The sequence below is a fragment of the Haliaeetus leucocephalus genome, unplaced genomic scaffold (genome assembly GCF_000737465.1).
Source record: "Haliaeetus leucocephalus isolate CR32 unplaced genomic scaffold, Haliaeetus_leucocephalus-4.0 Scaffold932, whole genome shotgun sequence".
In the NCBI taxonomy this organism is placed as follows: Eukaryota; Metazoa; Chordata; class Aves; order Accipitriformes; family Accipitridae; genus Haliaeetus; species Haliaeetus leucocephalus.
The window spans coordinates 1,432,574-1,457,461 of record NW_010973368.1 but is presented as its reverse complement, the minus strand read 5'-3'; the positions used below and the strand labels follow the sequence as shown (position 1 = coordinate 1,457,461).

The 24,888-nt window shown below is 35.7% G+C and overlaps 1 protein-coding gene across 4 annotated transcripts in view; it reads left to right on the top strand.

Annotated features, from left to right (window-relative positions):
• The window catches only part of RALGAPA1 (Ral GTPase activating protein, alpha subunit 1 (catalytic)), a 135,315-nt gene that overhangs the window by 30,677 nt on the left and 79,750 nt on the right, over nucleotides 1-24,888 (top strand). For 3 of the 4 annotated variants that reach the window (XM_010583661.1, XM_010583660.1, XM_010583658.1), the window contains exons 13-19: nucleotides 1,671-1,819; nucleotides 3,096-3,225; nucleotides 3,843-4,080; nucleotides 7,088-7,249; nucleotides 18,025-18,192; nucleotides 21,514-21,638; nucleotides 23,833-24,049. In XM_010583661.1, the coding sequence (XP_010581963.1) occupies nucleotides 1,671-1,819; nucleotides 3,096-3,225; nucleotides 3,843-4,080; nucleotides 7,088-7,249; nucleotides 18,025-18,192; nucleotides 21,514-21,638; nucleotides 23,833-24,049 (1,189 nt within the window). Of the gene's footprint in view, nucleotides 1-1,670; nucleotides 1,820-3,095; nucleotides 3,226-3,842; nucleotides 4,081-7,087; nucleotides 7,250-11,625; nucleotides 11,767-18,024; nucleotides 18,193-21,513; nucleotides 21,639-23,832; nucleotides 24,050-24,888 lie in introns of all 4 variants that reach the window. The other variant, XM_010583657.1, reaches the window with a different exon arrangement.

Here is a 24,888-nt window from a genome sequence, read left to right as displayed (position 1 = left end):
AAGCTATTAGTCACCACAAACAAAACATCATTACCTGCGGTTTTCCTAATCTCAATAATAAGGTGTACTGGGATATTTTCTCATCTTTATCTGAATTACAGATTAGATGAGTACATAAGCGTTTCAAAATTTTGATCAGACACAACAGCACTCTACTTCAGTGATATCCTTGAGGAATGGAGACTTGCAGAAGTTCCCTAACAGAAGTTTTCTGTTTCTGGGAAATTTGGCAGGGTAGAATTTGTGTTAATTTCAAATATTCAGCAAAATGTTTCACTGAAGTTGAGGATATAGAAAATCAAGTGTGTATAATTTGAGGGTCTTTGAAACGCTCTTACAGTCATATAAAATGTGTGTATTTTATGTATAATATGTGCATGAACATACATATATGTGTGTATATGACTCTAGCCTCCATAATACTCTTTTATCCGTAAGAAAACTGATTCTGAACAAAATAAAACAGACGTGCATTTGCCACTCCACTGTGTGTGCTTTTACCATGGGTGACCACGCTAATTAGAACTCATTATTTTTACCACAGCTTGAATGATTTCCTGAATAGGGTTTCCTGTTGTGGTGTACACTGTTATATATAGAAATAAACTTTGTAACGGAAATCAGTTTTAAGTTCACATATGTTACAATAATTTCAGCTTCATAATCTTTGTATACAATGACTAGAATATGAACCGTTTCTGAGAAATGAAACAGTGAAGTACTTTTTCTATTTGCACTGTATACTAAGTTTTAAACATCTGAGAATGTCTGGGAGATTGTTCATGTTGAAGTTTTTTTAGATGAAGGTTCATTTGACGCATTTAATTTTTGCATAGACTTATTTCTAGGCACTTAGAGTAGGGTAGGCTCATCAGTTGAGGCTAGTGAATGTAAAGCTACATGCTAATAGTTTTTAATTACTAAAATCCAAAGTTCTCAGTAGAGGGAAATTACAACTGTAGAACCAATGATTTCCTGTACATGTGGATTAAGGAAGAGAGGTAAAAAATAATTGGAAATCTAGGGCTCACTGTGATTCAAATACTTCTTAAACTTACGTAAAAATATAACAACACTTTAGTAGTAGCTCCTGTAACTCCTACAGTGTCCTTGCCTACTTTGTGTTCATCATTTTTGTTCTGAAAGCCCTAATTCACTGTCCACTGAAGTCAACCACTTTGGAGAAGTGTTTCCTACTTTTGGTAAGCCTTGCTGATCACAGTGGGATGAACGCTTTAGTCTCCCAGAACATAATACAGGCCTCGTCATGCTGAAGCACACACTGTGTACCAGGACTATTTCAGGTAGTTTAGCATATATTATACTAGTCAGTTCCTGGTTTACAGGTGGAACTTTTGTCCAGTGGACTACTTTACTGGGACATTTTTGTCCATCATATTAAAATAATTGTATAGAGTAGTTTATTGTACCATCTGTCTATGAGAGCAAAAATACACAAATATGTTTTATAGAAAAAAATGGGAAAAAATCAGTCTTATTGTTGTTTTATCATCATGTCAAGCTAACTTATGTTTAAATATATACTTCTGAGTGCATATGCAGCCTTTTCTGTTAATTGTAGATTTTTCTCTTCCTGGTTACTATTAACTGAACTGCTGAAAATGTCAAAGTGCTTCAAGCTCATAACATCCAATCTTTTCTACTTACAGGTTTTTATAATAAATTCTTCAAATATATTCTTTCTTGAACCTGCAAATGAAATTAAGGCTCTGCTGGATGAACACACTGATATGTGTAAACGCATTCTTAATATCTACCGTCACATGGTAGTCCAAGTGACTATGGACAAGAAGACATGGTAAAATGCTAATGCTTTTATCTTAGATTATTAGTTCACAAGATAAATGTGAAAACTTACTTGGTAGTAAACCCAGTAGAGTGGTATTGACTATGTAAATCAGTTGCTCTAAATCAGTAAATACATGGACTTTAACATCACAGGCAACTTACCACAGGGGAAGAGGTTGTCTGCTCTGTTAAAGCCAGTAGTAAGCACCTAGTTAGTTTGAGGTAGTTCAGCCCTCAGTGAAAAAAGAAGCAAGCTAGGTTATACAGACTACTCTTAAGGAGCTACTGACGACTTTTTTCCAGGGCATTTTGCTTATGTGTCAAAGTGCTAAAATATGAAAACAGCCATGAAGCTTCACAGCCTTATTTAAAAATAAACAAAAAATCCTCAGATAAGCATGGATAACTATTATACAGATGTGGGTTGCTCTTGATCTGTAATTGTGTACAGGAGTCCATGTACTGTTTAACTGTTTTGTTCCTTTTCAGTGCTTAAGGTGCCTAGCAGGTACAGGGGACCCCACTTTCAAATTAATTTCTATTATTTTCCCCTATCCTTTAAATAGCTGTCTCTAATGATGTAGTATATTGCTTGCCACCATTCTACATTACAAGGAAGCAGTAGCAAGGGGATTTCAAATGGCTGATGTACTCCATTTTAACTTCACTTTTATTCAATCTGTCACTAATATTTCCTGAACTCTGGGTAAGAAGAGCTGGCATTACATGTCATGTGAAGCTTGTCTCCTCTTGTGAGGAAATAAAGAGTCAGTTCAAGGCTAGCCACTGGGAAATTTGGTAGTAATAACAGCAAACAGACACCACTAGATCAGTATTTTCTTCCCAGTTTCACATTCCTGTAAAGAAGTGACTCTAGACCATGACGGCAAAGATTGCACAACACAAAATAATTGATGAAGTATGTTAATGATAATGTAACATTGCCAAAACCTGTCATTCATAACAAAAAAAAAAAAAACAAAAAGAAAAGGCTCACATTGGATATATAATTAAAAATTTGCCTGTAATTTCAGGCTGTTGAAGGTGATAGCACTTGAATGACCTGGCAGAAGATGTTACAGGGTGACAGGGATTCCTGACTCTCAAGTGTGAAAAGAAGACTGGAGTAATTTCAGTTGCAATAACCAAGTTAGGCTGCTTGTAATCACTATGTCCTCTATGGAATTTGTCTGAGCAAAACAAGCTTGGTTATTATCTTTAAAAGTATCCTTGTATATATAGAAGTATAACAAAATGGTAACTCTAAGTTTAATATTGTTTTGCAGGGAACAGATGCTACTTGTGCTGCTCAGGGTTACTGAATCTGTGCTGAAAATACCACCCCAAACTTTCTTGCAGTATCAAGGCAGAAAAAACTCCACTTTAGCTGGAAGACTTGCAGGACCTCTTTTCCAGGCAATTAAACATAAATTCACTTTAATTAATTCAGCCTAATTTTGACCAAGAGATTAGATGCAATAACCACTGTTGGTTTGTCATCTTAAATCATTGATCATGTTACCCAGATAACATTGAAGGGTGTGAGTTAAAGAATTGGCTACATTTGTTACGTTCTGTTTAATGACACCGTGACAATGGTTTTTGGGGTGCTATGAAATTAAAAAATTGCTGTCCCTTAGTTGAGTTGGGATAACTGGCAATGTGTGCAGTTTTAGTCTGCTTCCATTGCAAAATTAGGTCAGGTCAGCACAAAATCTTCCGTGCCATCCATTCCTAACCAACTGATTTGTTTTGTGTTTTGGTTTGGTTTTGGTTTTTTGTTTGTTTGTTTGTTTGTTTTATTCCTTGCAGTAAGCTGTAGCATATCCTTTCAGACTTTATAGCTGCAGAGTGCTGTTGTGGCTTCTCTGTAAATAGGATCTGTAAAGTAAAAGTCTCTGTACCGGTGATGAAAAGAGTGTCAGGACTATGCAGAAATTTCTGTGGCAGTTAGAAGCTTCCTTTTAAGCAGTAACATTTGAATGTTGTCATCTTACATTCAGAACCCAACTTTTCTCACTTTATTCTTTTAGACTCTTATAGTAGCTTGGATCAAAGCGAATCTAAATGTGTACATCTCTCGAGAACTTTGGGATGACTTGCTGTCTGTAATGTCATCACTGACATATTGGGAAGAGCTTGCCACTGAATGGTCACTGACAATGGAGACACTAACTAAAGTACTAGCTAGAAACTTGTATAGCCTGGACCTCAGTGACTTGCCGTTGGATAAATTGAGTGAGCAGAAGCAGAAAAAACACAAAGGCAAAGGTAAGACGACACTGTATACACATCATTTGAATTTGGGATGGGGTAATAAGATGTTTGGCACAGCATAATTTTGGTCTAGCCTTTTTAGTATACCTAATTAGGACTCTCTATCACCTGAAATAACCCAGTTTCTTTCAGATAAGGTTGATTTTTAGAACCACCACAAAACCCTCACATTAAGAATCAGTCCTGCAAATAGGCACATATGGAATGTAGTTCTTAAAGGTGTGTTGAATTTAACCTAAAATGTTATACTGTAGTGGGTTATTCCTTTCTCCTTTTATCAAAGCAATTAAATAGTTGAGTCCCAATCATAACTTCTTGAAAGTAACAATGATTATATGTCTGGTAAAAAATAGCTAGCTAGCAAGTGGCTATTGCAAGCACAATTGGAATATTGATCCTGAAATCCAATGAATGTTGTTTAAAGATGAAATGTAAGGTGAACATAGTTTTGTTTGGGTACTAATTCATCACTAAGCCATGGTGAAGACAGGTTTTGTCAAAGTGACCTTGTTGGACTATTTAAGAGAAAGGATACCTTTAATAATCCATATGAATGGTACCGGTTTTTAAACTGATTCCTAAACAATGCAGGAAATACTCTGTAGGACATAATATGGGGAGAGGAGGTGGCTACTTGCTTATAATGGTACAGTTCTGGAATGGGTAAGGGACAGGAAGTCTGTCCTCCTGGATAGAGGGCGGGATTGAGAGTTGCAAAACCAGGATTCCCTTCCCAGATCAGAGACTGACTTTCTGCATGTGACCATGAGCAATCATTTCTGTCTTAGTTTCCACTTCTGTAAAACATGGGTAACGATATTGCTCTGCTTTAAAAAGTGCTTTGAGATCTAATAGAAGCAGGATTATATTTAGGGTGAGTAATAAAGATGGAAAAAAAAGTATAATTTTTAGTCTACTGTTTATTTTTCTGTATTCTGATTGATGTGGTTCTCCAGTCAAAGCTGAGGGAAGGTACTTCCTACTAATATCTTACGGTTTGTCAGTGAGAAGTAATATATGTGGATTCCCTGTCTTAAAGAGGATGTCCCTGTAGACTATTTTTGCTAAAAACATTTCACATGCTTCTAAATTTCTCATCTTGAGCAAAAGCATTATTCACACTTTTGTTCTTCTGGTGTGTGACAGCTGGACAAAAATACATTTCTCTGTAGTTGACCCTGAGAGGTTGTTCAGACCACCATGCGTTTTTGTTTTCCTATACTATATATCTTTCTTCTTTTTCTTGTGGTTTAGAAAAAAAGAAAAAAGAAAAAAAAAGAGAGAGAAGTCTGATGTCAGATAAGAATGTGTATAGTTATTTGAATATAGGCTTAAAAAACATTCTGAATCATCTGTATCACCCATACAGAGCCACATGAGAAGAGTTCGTGTTGGCCTTCAGTAATAGAGTTCCAGAGAAAGCCTCTGTTGTTATATGTGAGTTGCAGAGTTAAATCCAGCTTTGGAAGTAATAAATACCATACAAATTATGCCAATTTCTTTGGCCCTGTTCGTTAGCTAATAATAATGAACATGTTGTACTAGTGCTCACTTTTCAGGAAGATGCCCTTTTAATGATTGTAATTGTTTATCAAGTATAATTTTTGTTTACATGAGTTCAATTGAGAGTAGCCCTGAGGAGAAGGACTTGGGGGTGTTGGTTGACGAGAAGCTCAACATGACCCGGCAATGTGCGTTTGCAGCCCAGAAAGCCAACCATATCCTGGGCTGCATGAAAAGAAGCGTGACCAGCAGGTTAAGGGAGGTGATTCTGCCCCTCTACTCTGCTCTGGTGAGACCCCACCTGGAGTACTGCGTCCAGCTCTGGGGCCCCCAACATAAGAAGGAGATAGGCCTGTTGGAGTGAGTCCAGAGGAGGGCCACAAAGATGATCAGAGGGCTGGAACACCTCTCCTATGAAAACAAGCTGAGAGAGTTGGGGTTGTTCAGCCTGGAGAAGAGAAGGCTCCGGGGAGACCTTAGAGCAGCCTTCCAGTACCTAAGGGGGGCCTACGAGAAAGCTAGAGAGGGACTTTTTACAAGGTGATAGGACAAGGGGTAATGGCTTTAAACTGGAAGAGGATAGATTTAGGTTAGATGTAAGGAAGAAGTTCTTCACTGTGAGGGTGGTGAGGCACTGGAACAGGTTGCCCAGAGAGGTTGTGGATGCCCCATCCCTGGAAGTGTTCAACGCCAGGTTGGATGGGGCTTTGAGCAACCTGGTCTAGTGGAAGGTGTCCCTACCCATGGCAGGGGGGTTGGAACTACATGATCTTTAATGTCCCTTCCAACCCAAACTATTCAATGGTTCAATGTGGATAAGGAAATACATTGCAAATAGTCTTTAGTTCACTTTTTTTTGAGAGAGAGTTGTTTGTGGTAGCTGCTCATATGAGCTTTATTTACTTCAATATAAATGTTAAATCTGAATTTGGTCCATCTTTTCTTAATTTTAGTATAGTATTTTTTTTTGTGAATTTCCAAAAAGCCTTGTTCTCTGAGCCCATCATCCCATTTTTTTTGCTTTTGCATTTCGTATTAAAATATTTTGTCATCTTTATTTCATGTTCCTCAAAAGTCAGGGATTATTTGGAAAAAAAACCACAATATTAGTAGTCTGTAATGTATCATTTTGTGCGTCTTCTCTAAGAGGAACAGCAAAGGAAAAATTTCTCTAGTTACATATTTTATCAGGCTACAACCTTTGTAAACCCAATTTTCTTGTGGTTTTGCACTTGATCCATCAGGAAAAAGAAAAGCACAATAGTTTAATAGCACCAACACTTCTGAAAAAGTTTGAGTATCCCTCAGTGTTAATGCTGGCTGTGAGTAGGCTTATATATTTAAAAACCAGTAATGAGCTGTTTAGCTTTTGAAATCATGCTTGCTTTGGTAACATAATTTATTCTATCCAGCTTTAAAACTCTTGGAAAGAGCACAGCTACAAATATCTGATGATATCAGAATAGCAGTGAATAGATTTGCAATTCTATTTTTGCAGGAGTTGGGCATGAATTCCCAAAATCTTCCGTTGATAAGTCCTTTTCTAGAGGCTGGAGCCGTGATCAGCCTGGACAAGCACCAATGAGGCAGCGCAGTGCTACAACCACTGGGTCTCCAGGAACAGAAAAGGCAAGAAGCATAGTACGGCAGAAAACAGTTGGTATGTATCTGTAAAAGCTAATATAAGTGACATTTGAGAAAGGGTAAGGAATTAATAACTGACTTTTTTAGCAATGTGGATAACTTCTCTCCACAAAATATACTACCTATAATAATGAGTTAAATGTGTAAATTATGCAGCCTTATGTGCTTAGAGGGTAGCTGAATAGCTTGTGGTTACTAGAATCACAGTTACTGCAAGTAAGTTTGATCACATGCCTAAGCTGGGTTGGAAAAATAATACTGTTCTGTGTATATGAAAGAGAAAAAATTGGGAATGGTTTGAGCAATGGTATGGATAGGTGGGTAACAGAAGGCTTTTTAAGTGTGTGTTTTCATAAACTGTGCAAAAAAAATAGGTTGAGTATTTTCCAACTGTGCAAAGAAAAGTGTGACAAATACGTATATGTCTGCATAGTTTATAAAACGTGTTGTCTGAATCTTGCATTAATGAAAGATTGGCACAGGTGTGTGCAGTTCTCCATTTCTGAAGTCATCGATTTCTCAACTTCATTACTTGCACTTCCTGTGTTAGAAATGAGTGATGCTAAACAGTGCTTTAGGTGGATCACTCAAAAGAAGACTCATTTATGTTTGTATGATTTGCTTAGAATACCTTAAGATGAACTGGACTACAAATTTCTTTACTCCTGTTGTCTCATCTTGATGATCTCAGTGCTATTCCTTATGTGAAGGAAAATTAAGCTGGTTTTACTTTTCATTTAAAAGAAGAAACTTTTAGGGATTACTATCTCTGTAGTAGTAGTGGCTTCAGGCATTGTGTGGTGTTGCTTCACTGATACTTATTGGAAGCAGATACATTCTGACAGTTTTAGAAACTGGGGATGCGTATTGGCAGTTGAATATATAATTGTGTTTCAGAAATTAACATTTTCTTTCTTTAAAAAAAAATTTTTTTGGAAATTAATTTGCAATTCTTTTTAAGTCGCAGAGGTTATTTAGCCAAAGGTTTTACTTGAATATTCTTCAAAATTCTCCATTTAAAAAAATTGTTTTCTTATAAGGCTATTGGGGGCGTGGGAGAGTTAATTGTTCTATAAGCAGTACGAACACGTGAGAAAATAGTCACTACTCCAAAATTTCCTGTCTTTTTCATGCATTCAAATGCTACACAGCTTTTCATGTATCTCATGCTTGACAGCACCTAGTTTGACTAAAGTTTTTCTTATGCATCACAGATACTTTATATGTAATTTCTACTTCTCTGTAGATAGTCTGCAATTAACTGTTGCGGTGTTTTTGTTTTGAATCTTAATTATCTTAACAAGGTAAAGCTTATGTTAAAATTTCTCCTTCCCAAATTGTTAATATTTCAGATATTCTGTCAGAAGCTTATGTTGTTTGGTCAATTTATTAATGGTTTTGTTTTGCTGCTATTTGAAAGATGGCTATTTATATGATGTTAGCCCTAAAATGACAGAAATTTATCCTAATCTAGCTATATATTGACCTGGTTAGCAGCAAACTAATCTGATTTTAGTTTCACTGTACTTCAGCTTCCATGCTTTTGTTCCTTTCTTCCAATTATCTTACATATTTGATATTAATAAGCCAAGTTTGTATTACTGTCACCACTTAATTTCAGCTCCATTCATAGTGTAGAATACCATCTGTGGACAAGCATCACAGCATTAGCAGGGTGATTTTAAAAGACGAAAAGCCCAAAAAGAGTTGCCAGAGCCAGAATCCCAAACTGTTCAGTTTTTTAAAATACTAATGAAGAATATATTACAAAAGCGTATGTCTTAACTGTCTGCAAACAGTTGCTTGTTATTGTCTCTCAGGTCTGCTAAGAGAGCTGTTGGGATGCTTCTTAATCTGTGCCAGTTAACACAGGGTCACGTAATAAAAAAAACTGGTTTATAGTCACAACAAGTAAAATTTTCTATAGAACATTTTGCTGCTCAGATCTTCTCTTTCAGTTTAACATTAGCTCCACAAGCTAAGTCTGGAACTGAGTCAGACCTCAGATATGTTGCATGATATCTGATATGTAGTATATTTCCTTTGATTGTGAGTAATATACTCTTTATATCTGAGTAGGGGGGATGTGCATGTTGAATATTTTATGGTAAGAAAAAGCTGGGTTTCTTTTTCATCTGTTTTATGTTGTACACATTTTGTGTACATCTGTGCACCTCTGTTCTTGAGCCATCCTCATGCCAGCACACATTTATTGCTGCACCAAATTTGTGTGTTATGTGTGTGTTACTCAAATAAAAATCACAGCTTTTCTGATATGCAGTGTGTACATTTTTAGCCTGAACTTATGTAAAGTAATTTTTGGAAAAGGGCCTTCAAACTTGATATGCATATGGGTTGAAAAATCTTCTGTAGGGCTAGGTACAGAATTTGTGACTTAGGCAGCAGATTCTAGTCCTACAAAAATAGCAGATCATAAGGAATTTAGTAACCTATTGTTCTGCTTTTGTCTATAGACAACAGTGGAAGGTTATAAACTGTTAAATAACTAGTCTACATTCCGGTATTAATTAAGTCTGTGTCTACTTAACTACTTCAATGAATGTGACAGATTTTATTTAAAATAAGAATTCACTGAGATCACATTTTCCTTTTACAGGATCTCAAAGCTAATTTTGCTTTCAATAATAATACACTACAATTTTTCCTTAAAAAGTTTCCATAAAATTACCACCTACCAAATTTTAAATGGGTTCTGCCCCCCCTTGCTAGTATCAATGTAACATGATGGAAGAGATCCAGTTAAATTACAAGAGATGCTTTATGTTAAGATTTATAGTCAACACAGTATCTGATCTCAAAAGCTTGCTTTATTTAGAATTGTAGTATCATTTATGTTGGAAAAGACCCTTAAGATTTACTACATAGCTTGTTATTTTTTCTCTTGCCTACGTTAATTTTAAGATGCACAATGATGAATGTAATGCATCTATCACTGTATCCTGAATCTTATTACTGTATCTCTTAAACAAAGGCATGTTAAAGACTTACACATAATTGCCTTTTTTTTTTTTTTAAATTTGTCTCTGTCTTATAAACTAAGTTTAACAGAGAATGGCTTCAGTCTTAAAATGTCTGTCTTTCTGAATTGTTTTTTCAAACTGATGTTAAGACTCCACTTAAGTTGTGCTGCATTTGTCAAATGTGTTTTCAGCTCTATGTACATTGACCTACTCAAGTTATCTGCATGTTGCTGTTAGGGACAATTTAACCTGATTTAGAAGTGTGATGTGCTCAACTTTCACTGCACTCCATTTATGTACTTCTGATTCCCATACAGATCAGGAGCACTAAGATTCTAAGTCTATATTCCATGTTGTTTTGAAAATATACACAGAAAAGATCAAAGACATATTAAATATTGTACTGACAATATTTATGTAAGATGCACTGAAGTTTCCTTAAAAGAAGTTTATCAGCAACTATTTTAAAACAAGTTACCAAATTTGCAACAGTTTGAAAAGGAAGCTGCTTGAAACAATGAACATTACTTTTTGAAGAACTTCCAAGTGTACTTTGAGAGCGAATGCAGTATCAGTTCTTGCTATGTCTTACTGTGACAAAGGAAAACAGATGTCATAAAGATTAATTTTAAATCTGTTAGAAAAGCTGCAGATATAACCTTGATCCTGATGCCACAATTCCCATGTAAGTTTTCCATTCCGTAGGACTGTTGGCAGGATGTGAAATACGAAAAGGTGAATTAGGATCAGTTTAGCAAGATTTATCCAGTATTGATTAAAAGCCAGACCCTATGGTTAAGAGACAGTTTAATGCTTTTTGTTGTCAAACCATTTCACTTCAGTCACTTCATTTTTAATTTGGAACTATAACAAGTTGTATTGCGAATTTCTCCACACAGAACTGGTCATTTTCTCCTTATGCTTTTGAATCTCTTTTGGAGAATCATAAGTTCAAGAGTACGGGTATATGTAAAATTCAGAGATGGTTTTTCAGGAATAAAGCAAAGGAAACTAGAAAAATGCAAATGTAGTGTAAGTTGCTTTTTCTGTTAAAAAATTTCAAGTTCTGAGTGCTTGTGGAGTGACTTTGATTTTTCAACCCCTGATGCAATGGGAAAAAAAAGTGTTAATCGGTTTCTTGATTTTGAATGCAAAATCTCTGTAATCGTCATAATAAAGGCATTGTTGCTGCTTTACATAAAAGTTAAAAACTCAAAATGTCTTATGTGTCCACTGATTTTTTTCTTTCTTACAGCTCTGCCAATATCTGCCGTGCTGAAATGTTTTAATTTTTGAATTTTCTTCCTTTTTATCTTTGTTTTCTCTGTTGCTGCTTTTTCTGTGACACAAGCCTTTCATTATAGTCACTCTTCTTTTTTCCTTCCCCACTTCTTTCTTTTCCTTTTTAAAGCCATGAGAAGCCGATCCATTGGTGAATGTGCTCTGCCATCGGCCTATATACGCAGTGCTAAAAGTGCTCCTGTTCTGATCCATACTTCCAAACCCTTCTTGCCTGATATTGTTCTCACTCCCCTTTCTGATGAGCTTTCAGGTAGTGCCACCTCTGCTAATTTCTGCACCCCCTTTATCACTTTTTTAAACCTTCTGCTTTCAAATTCTGCTAAATCATTAAATTTTTCAAAGTAAAAATACCTGGGGGATGGGGGGAGAGGGGAAGAGATTAAGAATGAATATTTTGAGCTATGTAAAATACCATGCTATTTTGCAATTCATTCTGGAACTGTTAGAAGTTAGTGCTGTGCCAATGTTTATTATCATAAAAGTGAAAATTGGAGAAATCTCTTGCTTTTTCAATTTATTGGTAAACAGTAATATAGCATCTGTATACCAGAGAGTACAATTAATCTAAAGTTTTTATTTGTGATGAGTGAGGGAGGGAAAGGAAGAACTTAATTTTACTTTGATTTGCCATTTACATCTTTCTACGTAAATGTTTTAATTCAGTGTCATGAATGATAATGTTATACTTTAGCTCCCATGAAAGAAGAATGTCTGAAGTATATGGTATCATATAATATGTTTTACAGTATGCCTGTTTTTCATTAATATATAAAAACATTTAAAAATCTATAAAGTTTGGAATTCTGAGGTGCTGTGTTTTGGTGGTGTTTTCCAAATGATCCATTTTTTACAGAGTTGTAGTTTTCCTCAACATCATGTTTGGTCCAGCAGGGTGGTTGGCTAGAAGTTTGACAGTAGCTTTCTTTGGATAATTTTCTTTGAACAAATAGGTTCAGTGATTAGAATTAGCACGTATTTTAAAAATGCATGCATGAAAGTTTACAAATAATGGGGGTTTTTTTTCTTTTTCCTGCGCTCCACCTATTACATAGGTGTAAATTAGTGGTGTGTTAAGGCTGACAATCATATTATGCCTTTCTCTCACTGAGTGGAAAAAAAAAAAAGAAAGTACAGCTGGAGGACTGTATATAGAGTCAAAACTATGTATAAATATAAGGACTTAATGGCAAAATTTCTCTAAGGAAGATACGTTTTTTGGGGGGTTGGGGGTTTTTTTTTCTGTCTCTCCTGCCTGCCTTTGTTACTCAAGAAGTATTAAGAACTGTATTTTCATAATTGTATTTTGTTATGTGTCCAAAATTAAGTCGTCTTGTTGTGAAACAGAAACTTGGTGCCTTAGTATTCAATCTGAAGACATAAATGGAGAGTCAGGGAACTTCAAGGAACCCACTCTAGAGAGACCAGGTTTTCACAGTGAAAAATTATAAAGTATTTGAACGCAAATCTTGACACCACAAATAAAGAATAATAAAATACAAATTATATATAGTAAATTACCAAATGTGTGAGTGCGAAGGATATCTCTTCTGAGATATCTTCTATGTTCTAATAATTTATAGGTTTTTCATGTATTAAACCCCTGTTAGGAAATATATCTTACCTGGCCATAACATTGTTGGAAATAGTCAATTCTTAATGAAGATCTTAAGAGCACCTGCAGAAGGGAATGAGCTTTCATATTGAAGTATTATTTTGTCATATAGTCACTGATACTTAATTATCCTGTCTTAAAGAAGGCAAAAGTGCTTTTGCAGTCAATTTTATCATCCGTGTTTCTGAAAAGTCCTGGCTTGCATCTTACTTCTAATGTGTCCCAAACCTGATGGTTCTCTTGCTATTATCCTTTCTGCTGATACTCATCTGATAGAAAAACTGCACGACCAATGTAGTTCTTAAAAGTGAAATGATTTTACAGACCTTTGCATTTCTAACATAGAAAGTCCTAGGCACTTCCTGGATTTGGTGTCTTCTCAAACAGATGGGTGTTGAAGCAGCTTCACAATGTGCCCAAGAATCTTGAATATTGACAGAAGACTAAAAAGTTCTAGTGAAGGAAGCAAGCCGTTATAGTGTTGATGGGGAAGTAGCAGAGTAAAGGAAAAACTATCCACTGGATCAGAGTGCACTTTGCTCTTTTAATTTTCTGATTTTTTTTTATTGCACTCTCTCTCTTTCTTTTTTTTTAAATATGGAGCTTTATAATTTTCCTTGCCTTTTCTTCTTACAGTAAATATATTTGTATCTGAAAGCCTTCTGTGTCTAGATATACAGCGTGTAATTTGGGAAGTAATCAAATTGTTTCTATCATAAGCATGCTTTAGGTAGTGAATGATGTTTAGCTAGCTGTGACAGCCCTTCCTCTTATTTCACGATTATATGAATGTCCCTGTTATCCAGACTGACTTTCAGATCCAACATAACTTGAAGGAGAGGATATTTCAAATTAATAGGATGCCCTAATCTTAAGTTTTCTAAAGTAGTATTCAAGTCCTTTTTAGCTGTGACTCCTCATTGAAAGATTGACTCACTGAACACTGGGGAATCTTGACAGGTAGTCCAAAAGAAAGCATTTATGCGAAACCTTTACCTTACGTATAGTACAGTATATAAATTTTCAAGAGTAAGGCAGAACACTCCACTATAATTAGATATTTATTGAGACATGATGTTTCTGCTTGAAGATCAGTCAGTAGGTTAGCAAAATTTATTGCAAAAGCTCAATATTGACATCTACTCATCTAGCATCATAGAGGATGCTTTTCTTGAGACTGTAATTCCTTCATGTAGTTTCTAAGTTATGCTATATTTCGGTGTGCAGAATATTTGCAACTGTTCAAATAGGATCCAGAAAGCGGAAGTGGAGATTTATGCTTTAACATGTTTACTTAGGAAAGTGATTAGGTATAGTGCAATTGTTGCAAATCTGCAATATTTCAAAGAGCTTTTCTTTTAACCTGTTAGAATCATAGGAAATCCAGTCTTGCACGTTTACAGGATAACTAGCAAAATAACCATTCATTCCTGGAAGTGTTGAGGATATTCAAGTACAAGACCACTCATGAAAAAAAGTGTCGGTGAGATGTAGGCAAGATTCCTGGAAGCAATGGGCCACAAAAGCAGACTAATGAATTGCAGATGGGAGACTCGTCCACTGGGACTAAAAGAATCAAAGGAAATATTAACATGAAAGGGAGATGTATATTAGCCCTCTACGTTGCTTCCTAATCAGTAAGTAATCATTAAGATGAAATATAAAGAAATCATAACTGTAATGTCAATATGGCTGTAATTATTCTTTAATACCTGAAACTCACACAATGAGTGTGTTGTTATAAAAGAACTGAAATGAAAGCTGAGAAGCAAAACATGTTATTTTTTTCTCCACTTTCTGAACTAACTTTCCATGATGAAATATAATCCTGTCTCAACATTACATGGGAATCTTCTACTTGCACTTATTCTGCCTTGCCAGAATGTGTCTCTCCATGAGCTTGTATTTTAGCTTACCTATCTCCACACTTGATGCTGAAAAACTACCTTTCTGCCTTTTAGCAGAAAAAGGAGAGGTAAGGTTGATTTAAGGAAAGTTGTGATTGGGTGAGATTGGCTAGAGCTACCAATTTCAATCTCTTCCTCACTGTAACATATTAGGAGCCAGGCCAACATTTCTTCTAAGTACGTGCTGTGTGTTAGATACACAGCCTTCTGGTGCACAATTGCAATGTAGTTAATGAAAACTCCTTAGGAATTGATGCTGTCCCGATTTGACTGTATACCTGTGTGCAAGGGTGAGCCCTGGTTGTGAAGGAGCTGTTTCTTTGGGTTTTTAAACATTGTCTGTATTTTTAGTGCTGATATTTCAATAGCAGTATACTTGTCATTTCCTTAATTTCTTCCTCTGTTCTACAAAAAAGAAATCTCTATTGGCACAAGCACTACATGTTTGTTTGAAAATGTTTGTGTACTTGTATGTGCTAGTCATGCATACATGAGCACCTAAAATTAATACTGGATCAATATTGAAATAAATCTAGCTGAATTTATTTCAATCTGTGGAGCTGCTTGGCGTGCATTTGGAGTTCTCCAGTAATTTTTAACATCCTAGAAAATCATAATCACTGCATGCATGCACAGTGTGCAATCCTTAGGCTGCTGCTTTAGGTAAGCTTGAGTTTATAAAAGGTATGAAAGATGCATACTGAGGGCTCAAGATGAGATCGGTGTATCATAGTTACATACATTAATCTCATACATAACACTATCATACATATTTTTAACTGAATCCTATGGTCCTTTCTTTGCAGCTGTAAGAAATAGCTTTGAGGCTATATAAGCATAGCCTGTGTTAATCTCTGCCTAAGTCAATAGAGAGGTTGAAATAACAGCTCCAGCTAGAGAGAGACACCATTCCTTTCAGATGGTGTTAATTCATGTAGTTAGTAATAAGCTGAACAAGAACAATAATGAGAAATTTGTTGCTTATCAAAGCTGAAGAGAGAGGAAAGGGATAATAAATTGTGCCTTACATGATGATTTTCAGTTCATGTTTATTTTCTGAAATAGCTTGGATGTCTACTCTCTTTTTCCGATACAGTCACCTCTATTTCCTGTCTAATAACTTCTTTACAGTTAGTAAACTTTGTATCAGGCCAAACTTTAGCTTTCAAATTTTAACTTCTCTGAAAAATTGGGCATGGAAATACCACTTTTCATCATTTTCCAACACATACTTTCAGTTAAGTACAGATGTATCTCTTGCCTCCAGTTTATATGCTTTGCTCAGAAGGAAAATATGAGAAAATTCAGCTCCAGCTCTAACATTCTCAGAAAAGTGAGCACTTTAAAACAGCTTTTTAAGGTGACTTCAGATTATCATTATTAAATATTACTGAAATAGGTATAGAGATCCATGAAGTAATAATATGAAATATTTTTAAATGAATTCAACATAATTTCTTTATTTTGGCAGTAACATCAGATTTAGGGGAGGGAAAGGGGCTTAAATTTTGTGCTGATTTTAAGTAAATTCACCATTGCAGTTCTGAAGATAAACCCTCCAGATAGAACAACAAGGTAAGTCTGTTTATTGTGGCAAATAACTCTTGGTGTTCATTTAAGCTCTTTATTGTTATTCCTGACTTTAAAAACATATCTACAACTTTTTAAGTGGTAGGTAGTAAAAAATAAATCTGGGGAATAAAGGATTCTATCAAAAAGAAACCAACAGAAAATTGAGAAGTCTGTTACTACCTTACTGTTCAAGTGCCTATACCATAAAAAGACTGCAAGGGATAGCATGAATTCTTGCGATTAGTTGAATTGTCTGTAAGAGACACTTAGTCTTGCCTACACTGGTGATTTGATAGTATGTAGTGTTCGTATAACAAACATATCAGGAAATCTGAAGAGGAGTGTGAAGCTTCTTTATTGTGGTGAATGATGTGACGTGAGCTGAAGATACTTCTGTACAATTCCTAGGTGATCCATGTTGGAACTGCAGCTTTCATTACAGTTAACTATGATTTGTACTGATGCTAACATATTAGCAGTCTTCAGAGAGACAAGGAATCACTAATTTAAATGGTCACAATAAATATTCTGGTCTTTTCATAAACAAAAGTGGTTTTACTCTAATGTTAACTGTTTTGAGGTTGCAGGATGTTTTTCAGTAGCAGAGTCCTTAATTTGGTAATTCTCATAAATGTCACATTTGCTTGAGTAAAACTGGAAGAAGAGGGGGAGGTAAGCCTCCATTAAGTATTTAGTTTCACATTTTGAAGATGAGAGACAAAACATCCTTTTAGGGAAAAAGAGTATATCTTTATCCATTATGTATAGTCATCTTTTCTGTATAGGGCCAGCTCTTCCCTGTCATTTAAAAGCTTTAGTCTTTAGGTATACACTGTATTACGTATGCCATAATAGTCATATTGCATGATAGTATTCTTTCTGATATTTCAGTAATTTATGTGTATTCATACATGTTATGAAAAAGCAATAGTTTGCCACTTCAATAGACAATTCTAATTTCCCAGAAAGCTTACTGGTTCTCTTTGGAGTTGTGCTTTTTTCTGAAGATGTAAATTCCTGGAAGGGTACTACTATTAAACTAATTTGTATTCCAGGTAACCATTTCCTGAACAAGGTAGCTGGAATAATATTGGTTGAATTATTGAACTTATTGGCACAGCCCTAGCTTTAACTGTATTTCCAAACGTTCCATGGTCTCACTGTTTGTTCTCATGCATGTTAACATTTAAAACTGTGTTCTGATGGTCTAACTCATTTATATTACATTCTGTACTGGATATTATGTGCGTGTGTTTTTAACACTCTAGTACTGGAAAAAGTATTTTTGTTGTACTTAAGAAAACAAGGCTCTGGACTTTCCTGGCTTTTAAAGTCACGTAATTAGGATGTAGTGGTAAATAAATATTGTCTCTGTATGTAAATTTTAGTGCATGTTACATATACTTTTTTCCTACAGACATTGATGATGCTCAAATTCTTCCACGTCCACCTCGAGTCAGACATTTTTCACAGAGTGAGGATGCTCCAAGTGAAGTTTTTGGTGCATTAAATGAGGAACAGCCACTGCCACGAAGCAGCAGCACCTCTGACATCCTGGAACCATTCGCAGTTGAACGAGCCAAAGGTGCAGTTCCTGTCATTGACAGTTCATCCCATCATGCTCCAAGCTTACAGAGTTCCACTGAGACCTCTTCAATGCATAAATCCACTGAAAGCCATATCACTGATACAAATAGCAGAGAGTCCTCCTTGGAAGTTGGGGATAGTATTTATGACCATCTTTGTCATTTAATAGGGCCGGTAGAATTTGCAAACACAGCCTTTGAACAAAGCCAATATGTTGACCTTGAAGGTGAAGATGATCTCCTTTCCTCTCTGAGAGAATATCTTAAAGAAAAAGAAGAACTTTGCGGTAACTTTGAGATAGATAAATGTGAGGCTTCTGCTCACGAAGTTGATACATCAGTAAATAGGAATGATAGATTACCACTGGATGGATTAGAAAATAGAGATCAGACTGGTCAATGCACGAATAGCATCATTGTTACAGAAAGAGCCAGTAACACAGAGCTGCACCTAGAACAAAACCAAAGTGGCTTTATAAGTAATATTGCACCTACTCAAGTAGACATTTTTACAAGAAATCAAGCACTCGATAAAGCCAGGCAGTTAAATATTGATCAACAATATGAAAGCGTGTTTGATCATGGGTCAAGTAGTCCTAGCAGCAAAGAAGGGAAGAGATACCTGTACAGGCAAGCAGCCACTGAAGCTGATGTAGATGTAGTTGTGGAAGCAGCGGTAGCTGAAAAGCATAAAAGTGCCCAGTTAAATGAAAAAGTAACCAACTCGCGTGTCATGCATGCAAAGAAAATTCTTCCTAAAGCACAAGTTAACCCTCAAATGCCTCACATCACAGGCACAAGCAAACTGTCACCAACTAAAAGGAGTATATCTGAAACTGTAACTCATAGGGCCAAAATCATGAAAATAACGACTAAAAAAAGAAATAGTGTTCATGTTACTTTTAGGCCATCTACAGAATCGGTTCAATTTTACAACCCTCTTGAGAGCAAAGAGGCCGCTTGGAAAGCAAGACTTCGTAAACTTGGTGGCTTCAGTAGTAGCAGTAGTAGTAGCAGCAACAGCAGTACCAGTGCAAGCACCAGCTCATCATCTGTCACAGAGCTGGTTAGACCTGGAATATATAGACCTCTAGATGCGATCAATGCTGCTTCAGCTGGCAGCAAGCAAATTAAGGAATCTACAGAAACTCAAGCAGCCATGTTGCAAAAAGAAGGTATTGCAGTTAATCAGCTCCATAATCGTAGTGCCTTTAGAGCATCAGGTCAGGAGTCAGCACAACAGCAGGGCTCCCTGGGTGGTGTTTATAAAACTGTTGTACATGCTCTTTCGAAGCCGAAGGCAAATGTTTCCCCACAGAGGCAGAACAGAATGCCAGCAGAGGCTCCACTGAGGGATCTGTACAGTCATGTAATGGGCTATTTTGGAAGGAAAGCTGCAGGTGAGCACTAACAGTGTGCAGAGCGCAAAAGGAGAAAGGCAGCACCAGTTTGGCTTAATGCAACTGAAGCAAGCTCTGATAGCAATCAAAAGGCTTTGGGATGATCACTGCTTTCCCTGTTTGGTTATGCATGCGCCTACAGCCAGCTGATTTTTCTCCCAGCATAAGTTACTTTTACATACTTTAAATTACTAATTTCCCTTTTCAAGATATTTAGTTGAACCTCTTTGCTGCTGAAGACCATCAGGTTAGGGAAGAGGAAGAGACAGTAAATGACCTAATAAAGGATTAAGCCTTGAGAGTTTTGAATTTTCATCCACCATGCAGAGCCTTAAAATTCAGCCTACTGAATGATTGGCATATGTATATTTTATCAGAATGTGCTATTCCACTCCGAGTGTAGCTTGTTTGTCAGAATCGCCTGGCTCTCGACCAGCTAGGTTAAGCTAATTGTATTTCTGGTTCATTTAGTGTGTTTTCTTCTTCCTCCTCCTCCTCCTCTTCCTCCTTTTCCTCCTCCAAAACAAAAAAGCCCCTCAAAATTACATTTGGAGGTCAGTTTAGATAACTTTTAAAAAATGGTCCGGAACAGAAATCTATTACTGGAATGATTTCATTATGACAGTTCTCTGTGAGTCTAATCATAAGGTTTTGTTTGAGTCTTTTTCAAAACATGCTGTAGGCCTTTCTGTATTCATTCATCAAAATGGATGCAGTTACATCTTTGCAACATCTTTCATTGCTTTCTTTTTTCTTGGAATCATGGATGTTCATGAAGGTCTCATGATAGTCTTTCTCCTGCTAACTATGAGACCTCTATGGACTGATCAAAAAAGAAGGCTGTCACCCTAATATCCATTGTCTTAGTTCACGTAACCTTAAATGAACAATAAATTAACTTTCAGCAGTAATGTAGGTTTTCTTTTTTCCCATTGTTATGCTGGCATGATTAACAGAGGGTTCTGTAATGCATCCTGCATCGAGATGTTAATGCCACCTGAGGGCAGTCTTTGTAAGCATAGCGCCTCGAGAGCGTGACTGTCATGGGTCTCAAAAAAGCCATTTGCTGCTCTGCAGAATCTAGACTTCTGAAAAAGAGATATCCAGAAAGCACTAATTTTAGAAGTACCTTTTGTTTGAAATCTGTAGCATTTAACAGAGCCTCATGATTAGAATAAACGACACTGTGATCTCATGAGAGATGACACTGAGAGAAAAATTCTTACAGAGAAAACATGAACTGGAATAACTTGAAGACTTTAAAGGTGACGATCATGCAGTCAGGTGTAACAGCCACAGTTAAATATGAACAGTATAGTTATATCAAAAATATAACACTGATAAATGAGTGAACTTAATTAATTGTTCATAACCATTGACCATCCAGAGTTTGACTTTTCATTCCATGTACTAGCATGTAATTTTATTACGTAACATTTTCTTCGCACTATTTATACTAGCTGTATACAGTGCCACATTGACATTTGTCATTAGTACATACTACAGCCTAGTTTACTTTTTCCACTACATTGCTCTTCATTAGGAATGCAATGAAGAAGGACCCTGTAGGAATCGTACAAAATTTTTAGGATTTATTACTTACTTGTCGTGATATGGAGGAAGAATATATGCTGTATCCTTAAAGCAAGCATTAACAACTTTGAGTAGTGCTTACCTATAAGCTTCTTGCTCTTAAAGGTGGTCCTGGAAATCGACTAACCCCTGCTTAGTGGGAAGAAGAAGCCGTACTAATTCTTAAAGTAGAATCTGCTTTAAAAGAGGGAAATTCTTAAAATGCATGTTTGGCCATTTTGATTTTTTTTATTTCTGTTAATTAGCAGTTTTTTTCATTTGTTACCTTTTGTTTTGAAAACGTCTTGATGTGTTCTTTACTATATACAGTTGTTCGTTTGCTTTTAGCTAATAGAGAGGACATGAGTCAAAAACTGCACCCTATTGATAGTGATATTGGCAGTAGCAATACAAATGTTCCTGACCTCATGGATGAATTTATAGCTGAGAGACTCCGCAGTGGTAGTGCACTGGTAAGCCTTTAAACTTCCTACATTTCAATATATAAGTCTGCACATATGCGTGAACTTGTCAATGACATTACAAATCAGTTCACTAAAACGTATTTATTTCTCTGGATTTCATGAATCGGGAAGAATTAAGAATATCAATTATTTCTTGCCTTTGACATAGATTCATGCCATTTTATGGCATTTGTGTTTTCATATCTAATAAGTCTTCATTGCGGAAGCAATGCAGAAGTTACTGTCAGATGAACAGTCTCGTTGCATTAAACGGCCTTAATTTCAGCTGTAAAGATCTTTGTACACAGACACTTTCAGAATAATAGTTTATATGTAAATTTGCAGTCCTCAGTGTGGTATGTGGTTAGGTGCTGTGCTGTAGTATGGTACTATTCTCTACAGGTATAGTCAGTGCCAACAGGCTACGAAACTACACTAGTGTATGTTTTTCCTTCATTTTTTTATTTCACTTAGAAGCATTGAATAATTTCTTGTAAATAGTTCTCTGCTAGTTGAACCAACTTTTCATGTGCTTTCTTCCTACACTTTTCCAGAAGTGTCATGTTGTTTGAAATGTCATAATGAGACATTTTAATCAATTTTAAGTGAAGAATTTCTGGTTACTGTTGAATGCTTACAGAATGAGACAACTGATTTGAAGAGATAAGGGCAAATATAAAAAAAAGAAGTTGCAAATGAAGAACAGAATGGGTAACAATTTAAATGTAGTGTTTCAAAATTGTTCTTTTTTCTGCTTAGAAGTTTTTAAGTTTTTTTTTTTTAAAGAAGATCATTTTAAGACATGCTTCTGTAGAAGGCTGTAAACAAGTGATTTAGTTGTTGCTAATAAGGGGCAGAAGAAGATTCTTTGAAGTGATTAGAAAAATTTTGTTTATTTATCATCATCTTTTATAAATGGCAAGAGAGGACCTATAGAGTTTGTCCAAATGTATGCTTTTTTTCTCTTTTGTATTGAACTCATGTTTATGAAACTTGTTGGTGAAAGTGTTCTTGTTAGTAAGTCTTGAGTTACCAGACAAAAATGCTAATTTGACGTCTATAAAAAAAAGTTAACTTGGTGTGCAAATTAATAAAATAGAAATCATCACAGGTGGCTACAGAAGAAGAGAAGAAGAGAGGGAATACATAGATGGGCAAGAATATTGATTATTAATAGTTCAGACAAGAGAATTGATACTTTTCTTAGGTAGCAGAAAATAGCCAAGATAAGTTTGAATAAATATTTTGAAACTGCCTCTGCTTTTGGAATCTAGCACACAAAAATAGATATGCTTTCTTAAAACAGAGTACCAACTTAAGTTTAGTTCTAGGTTGTTATATCTATTGTATGCTAAAACCTTGTATCATGAAAAGCTTGTCAGTCTGCGTAAATAATCAGTAGTAGGGTAGTAAAAGAATAGAGAAGTGACTGGGCCTAGTGTAAAGGGAAGTCATGTTCAGTCTCATAATGCATAAAGATTTCAAGCCGTTTCATAAAATGGCTTTTATACTTTTATCTGTCTTCCCTCTCAAGAAAACAGTCCTATCTGTGAAAAAAAATGGCTTAAAAAAAGACTCCAAATAGAATACCACCTTACTTACGTGAGCAAATCTATATGCCTTATTTCTGCTATATACTGTCTTTGGTGTCCAAGTCAATACCAAGGTTTTCGCTTCATCGTAAGAAAATTAATGCACGAATTAGTAAGTTCATTTGCTTGTAGTGTACATAAAATTTTTGCTTGTAGCATGGTAGCCTATAGGCCAGAAAACACAAAATTCCTTGACATTTTTTTCTGCTTATGTCTGGAACCAAGGTTAACGAGTTTTCTTTAGTAATTTAGACATAATTTGGAGATAATGTACTTTTTTTACTGTCTTTCTCTCTCAAGTCTTACCTAATGCATTTGTGGCACATGCTAGTCTGAATCCTAGCCTTTTAAGGTATGTGCCCAAAAATTCATTGTGCAAATAAAATTTGTATTTATGAAATTCTGTGACTGCATGGATTCTTCACTTACTGCTGCCTGTCTGGGGTTTTGGAAAGCCTTGGCTGTGTATGTAGTATGATGACAATTTCTGGTTTAGGTACTTGTGAGCTATTTGTTATTTTCTGATCTTTGCAAGTGTGGGATTGCTTTTTCCATTTTATGTACATAAGCCACCAGGTTTGTAAGCTGATTTATGTCTCTTCAATGTTTAGAATGTGACAAGAAGAGGAAGCAGTCCTGGCAGCCTGGAAGTTCCTAAAGACCTTCCTGATATATTGAACAAACAGAACCAAATGCGTCCTATAGATGACCCAGGTGTGCCTTCCGAATGGACCTCACCTGCCAGCGCAGGCAGCAGTGACCTCATCAGTTCAGATAGCCATTCAGACTCTTTCAGTGCCTTCCAGTATGATGGCCGCAAATTTGAAAGCAAGTATATTTTTCCAAAAGTAATAGCATTTTTGATTGATTGATTGTACATTTCCCTTTTCTTTCTTTGTTTTTTTTTTCTTTTTGGTAAAGTTGTATGCCAGCAGTTTTCTGTAAAGTGAGCTTATTTTGATTTCCCATTGAAATCATTAGCAAGTTAATGGAGCAAGCAGAGTTCTTGAGAGAGGCTATTGTGTTTATAGTATACTAAACAAAACAGCACTGGAATACTACTGTGCAAAAAGCAGAACAACAGTGAACAGAAGTTAGAAAGCAATATTGTCTTCTCCCTGGAGTGTATCCGTCTGGTTTGTATAAAATATAAAAATGAAAGGTTACTTATTTTGGAAGTTATTTTAGTTCTTTTGAAAATATTTAGGTAAAACTTAAAGAAGGGCTTCTGATATTTTTACAGTGGTCTTTGTGTAGCTATGGATTAGTCGAGATACTAAATGTAATATCATGGTAAAATTGGTGTGTTTGGTAAAATTAATATGCTTTGTGTGATAACATAATGCATTTCATTCATTTCATTTATCCATTCCCACTCTTGTTCAACAGAAGGGGTCATTATGTTTGCTAGGAATTATGACTTCATGTATTATGTAAGAGAGAAATAATGTTTATATGGTAGAATTTATTGAAGAAGCTACAAATTTTAGATATGTAGATGTTATGCAACTATGTGATGGTATTTAAACCGACATTTCAGTGTGATGCTTTTTCTTTAGTGTTGTAAAAGCTGTTTGTTAGAATATCATTTGCCATAATATTTTTAGTTTGAAGTTACTGCTTTAACAATGAGCTTGGATATTTCTTCCAGCTTGCAAATAAATTCC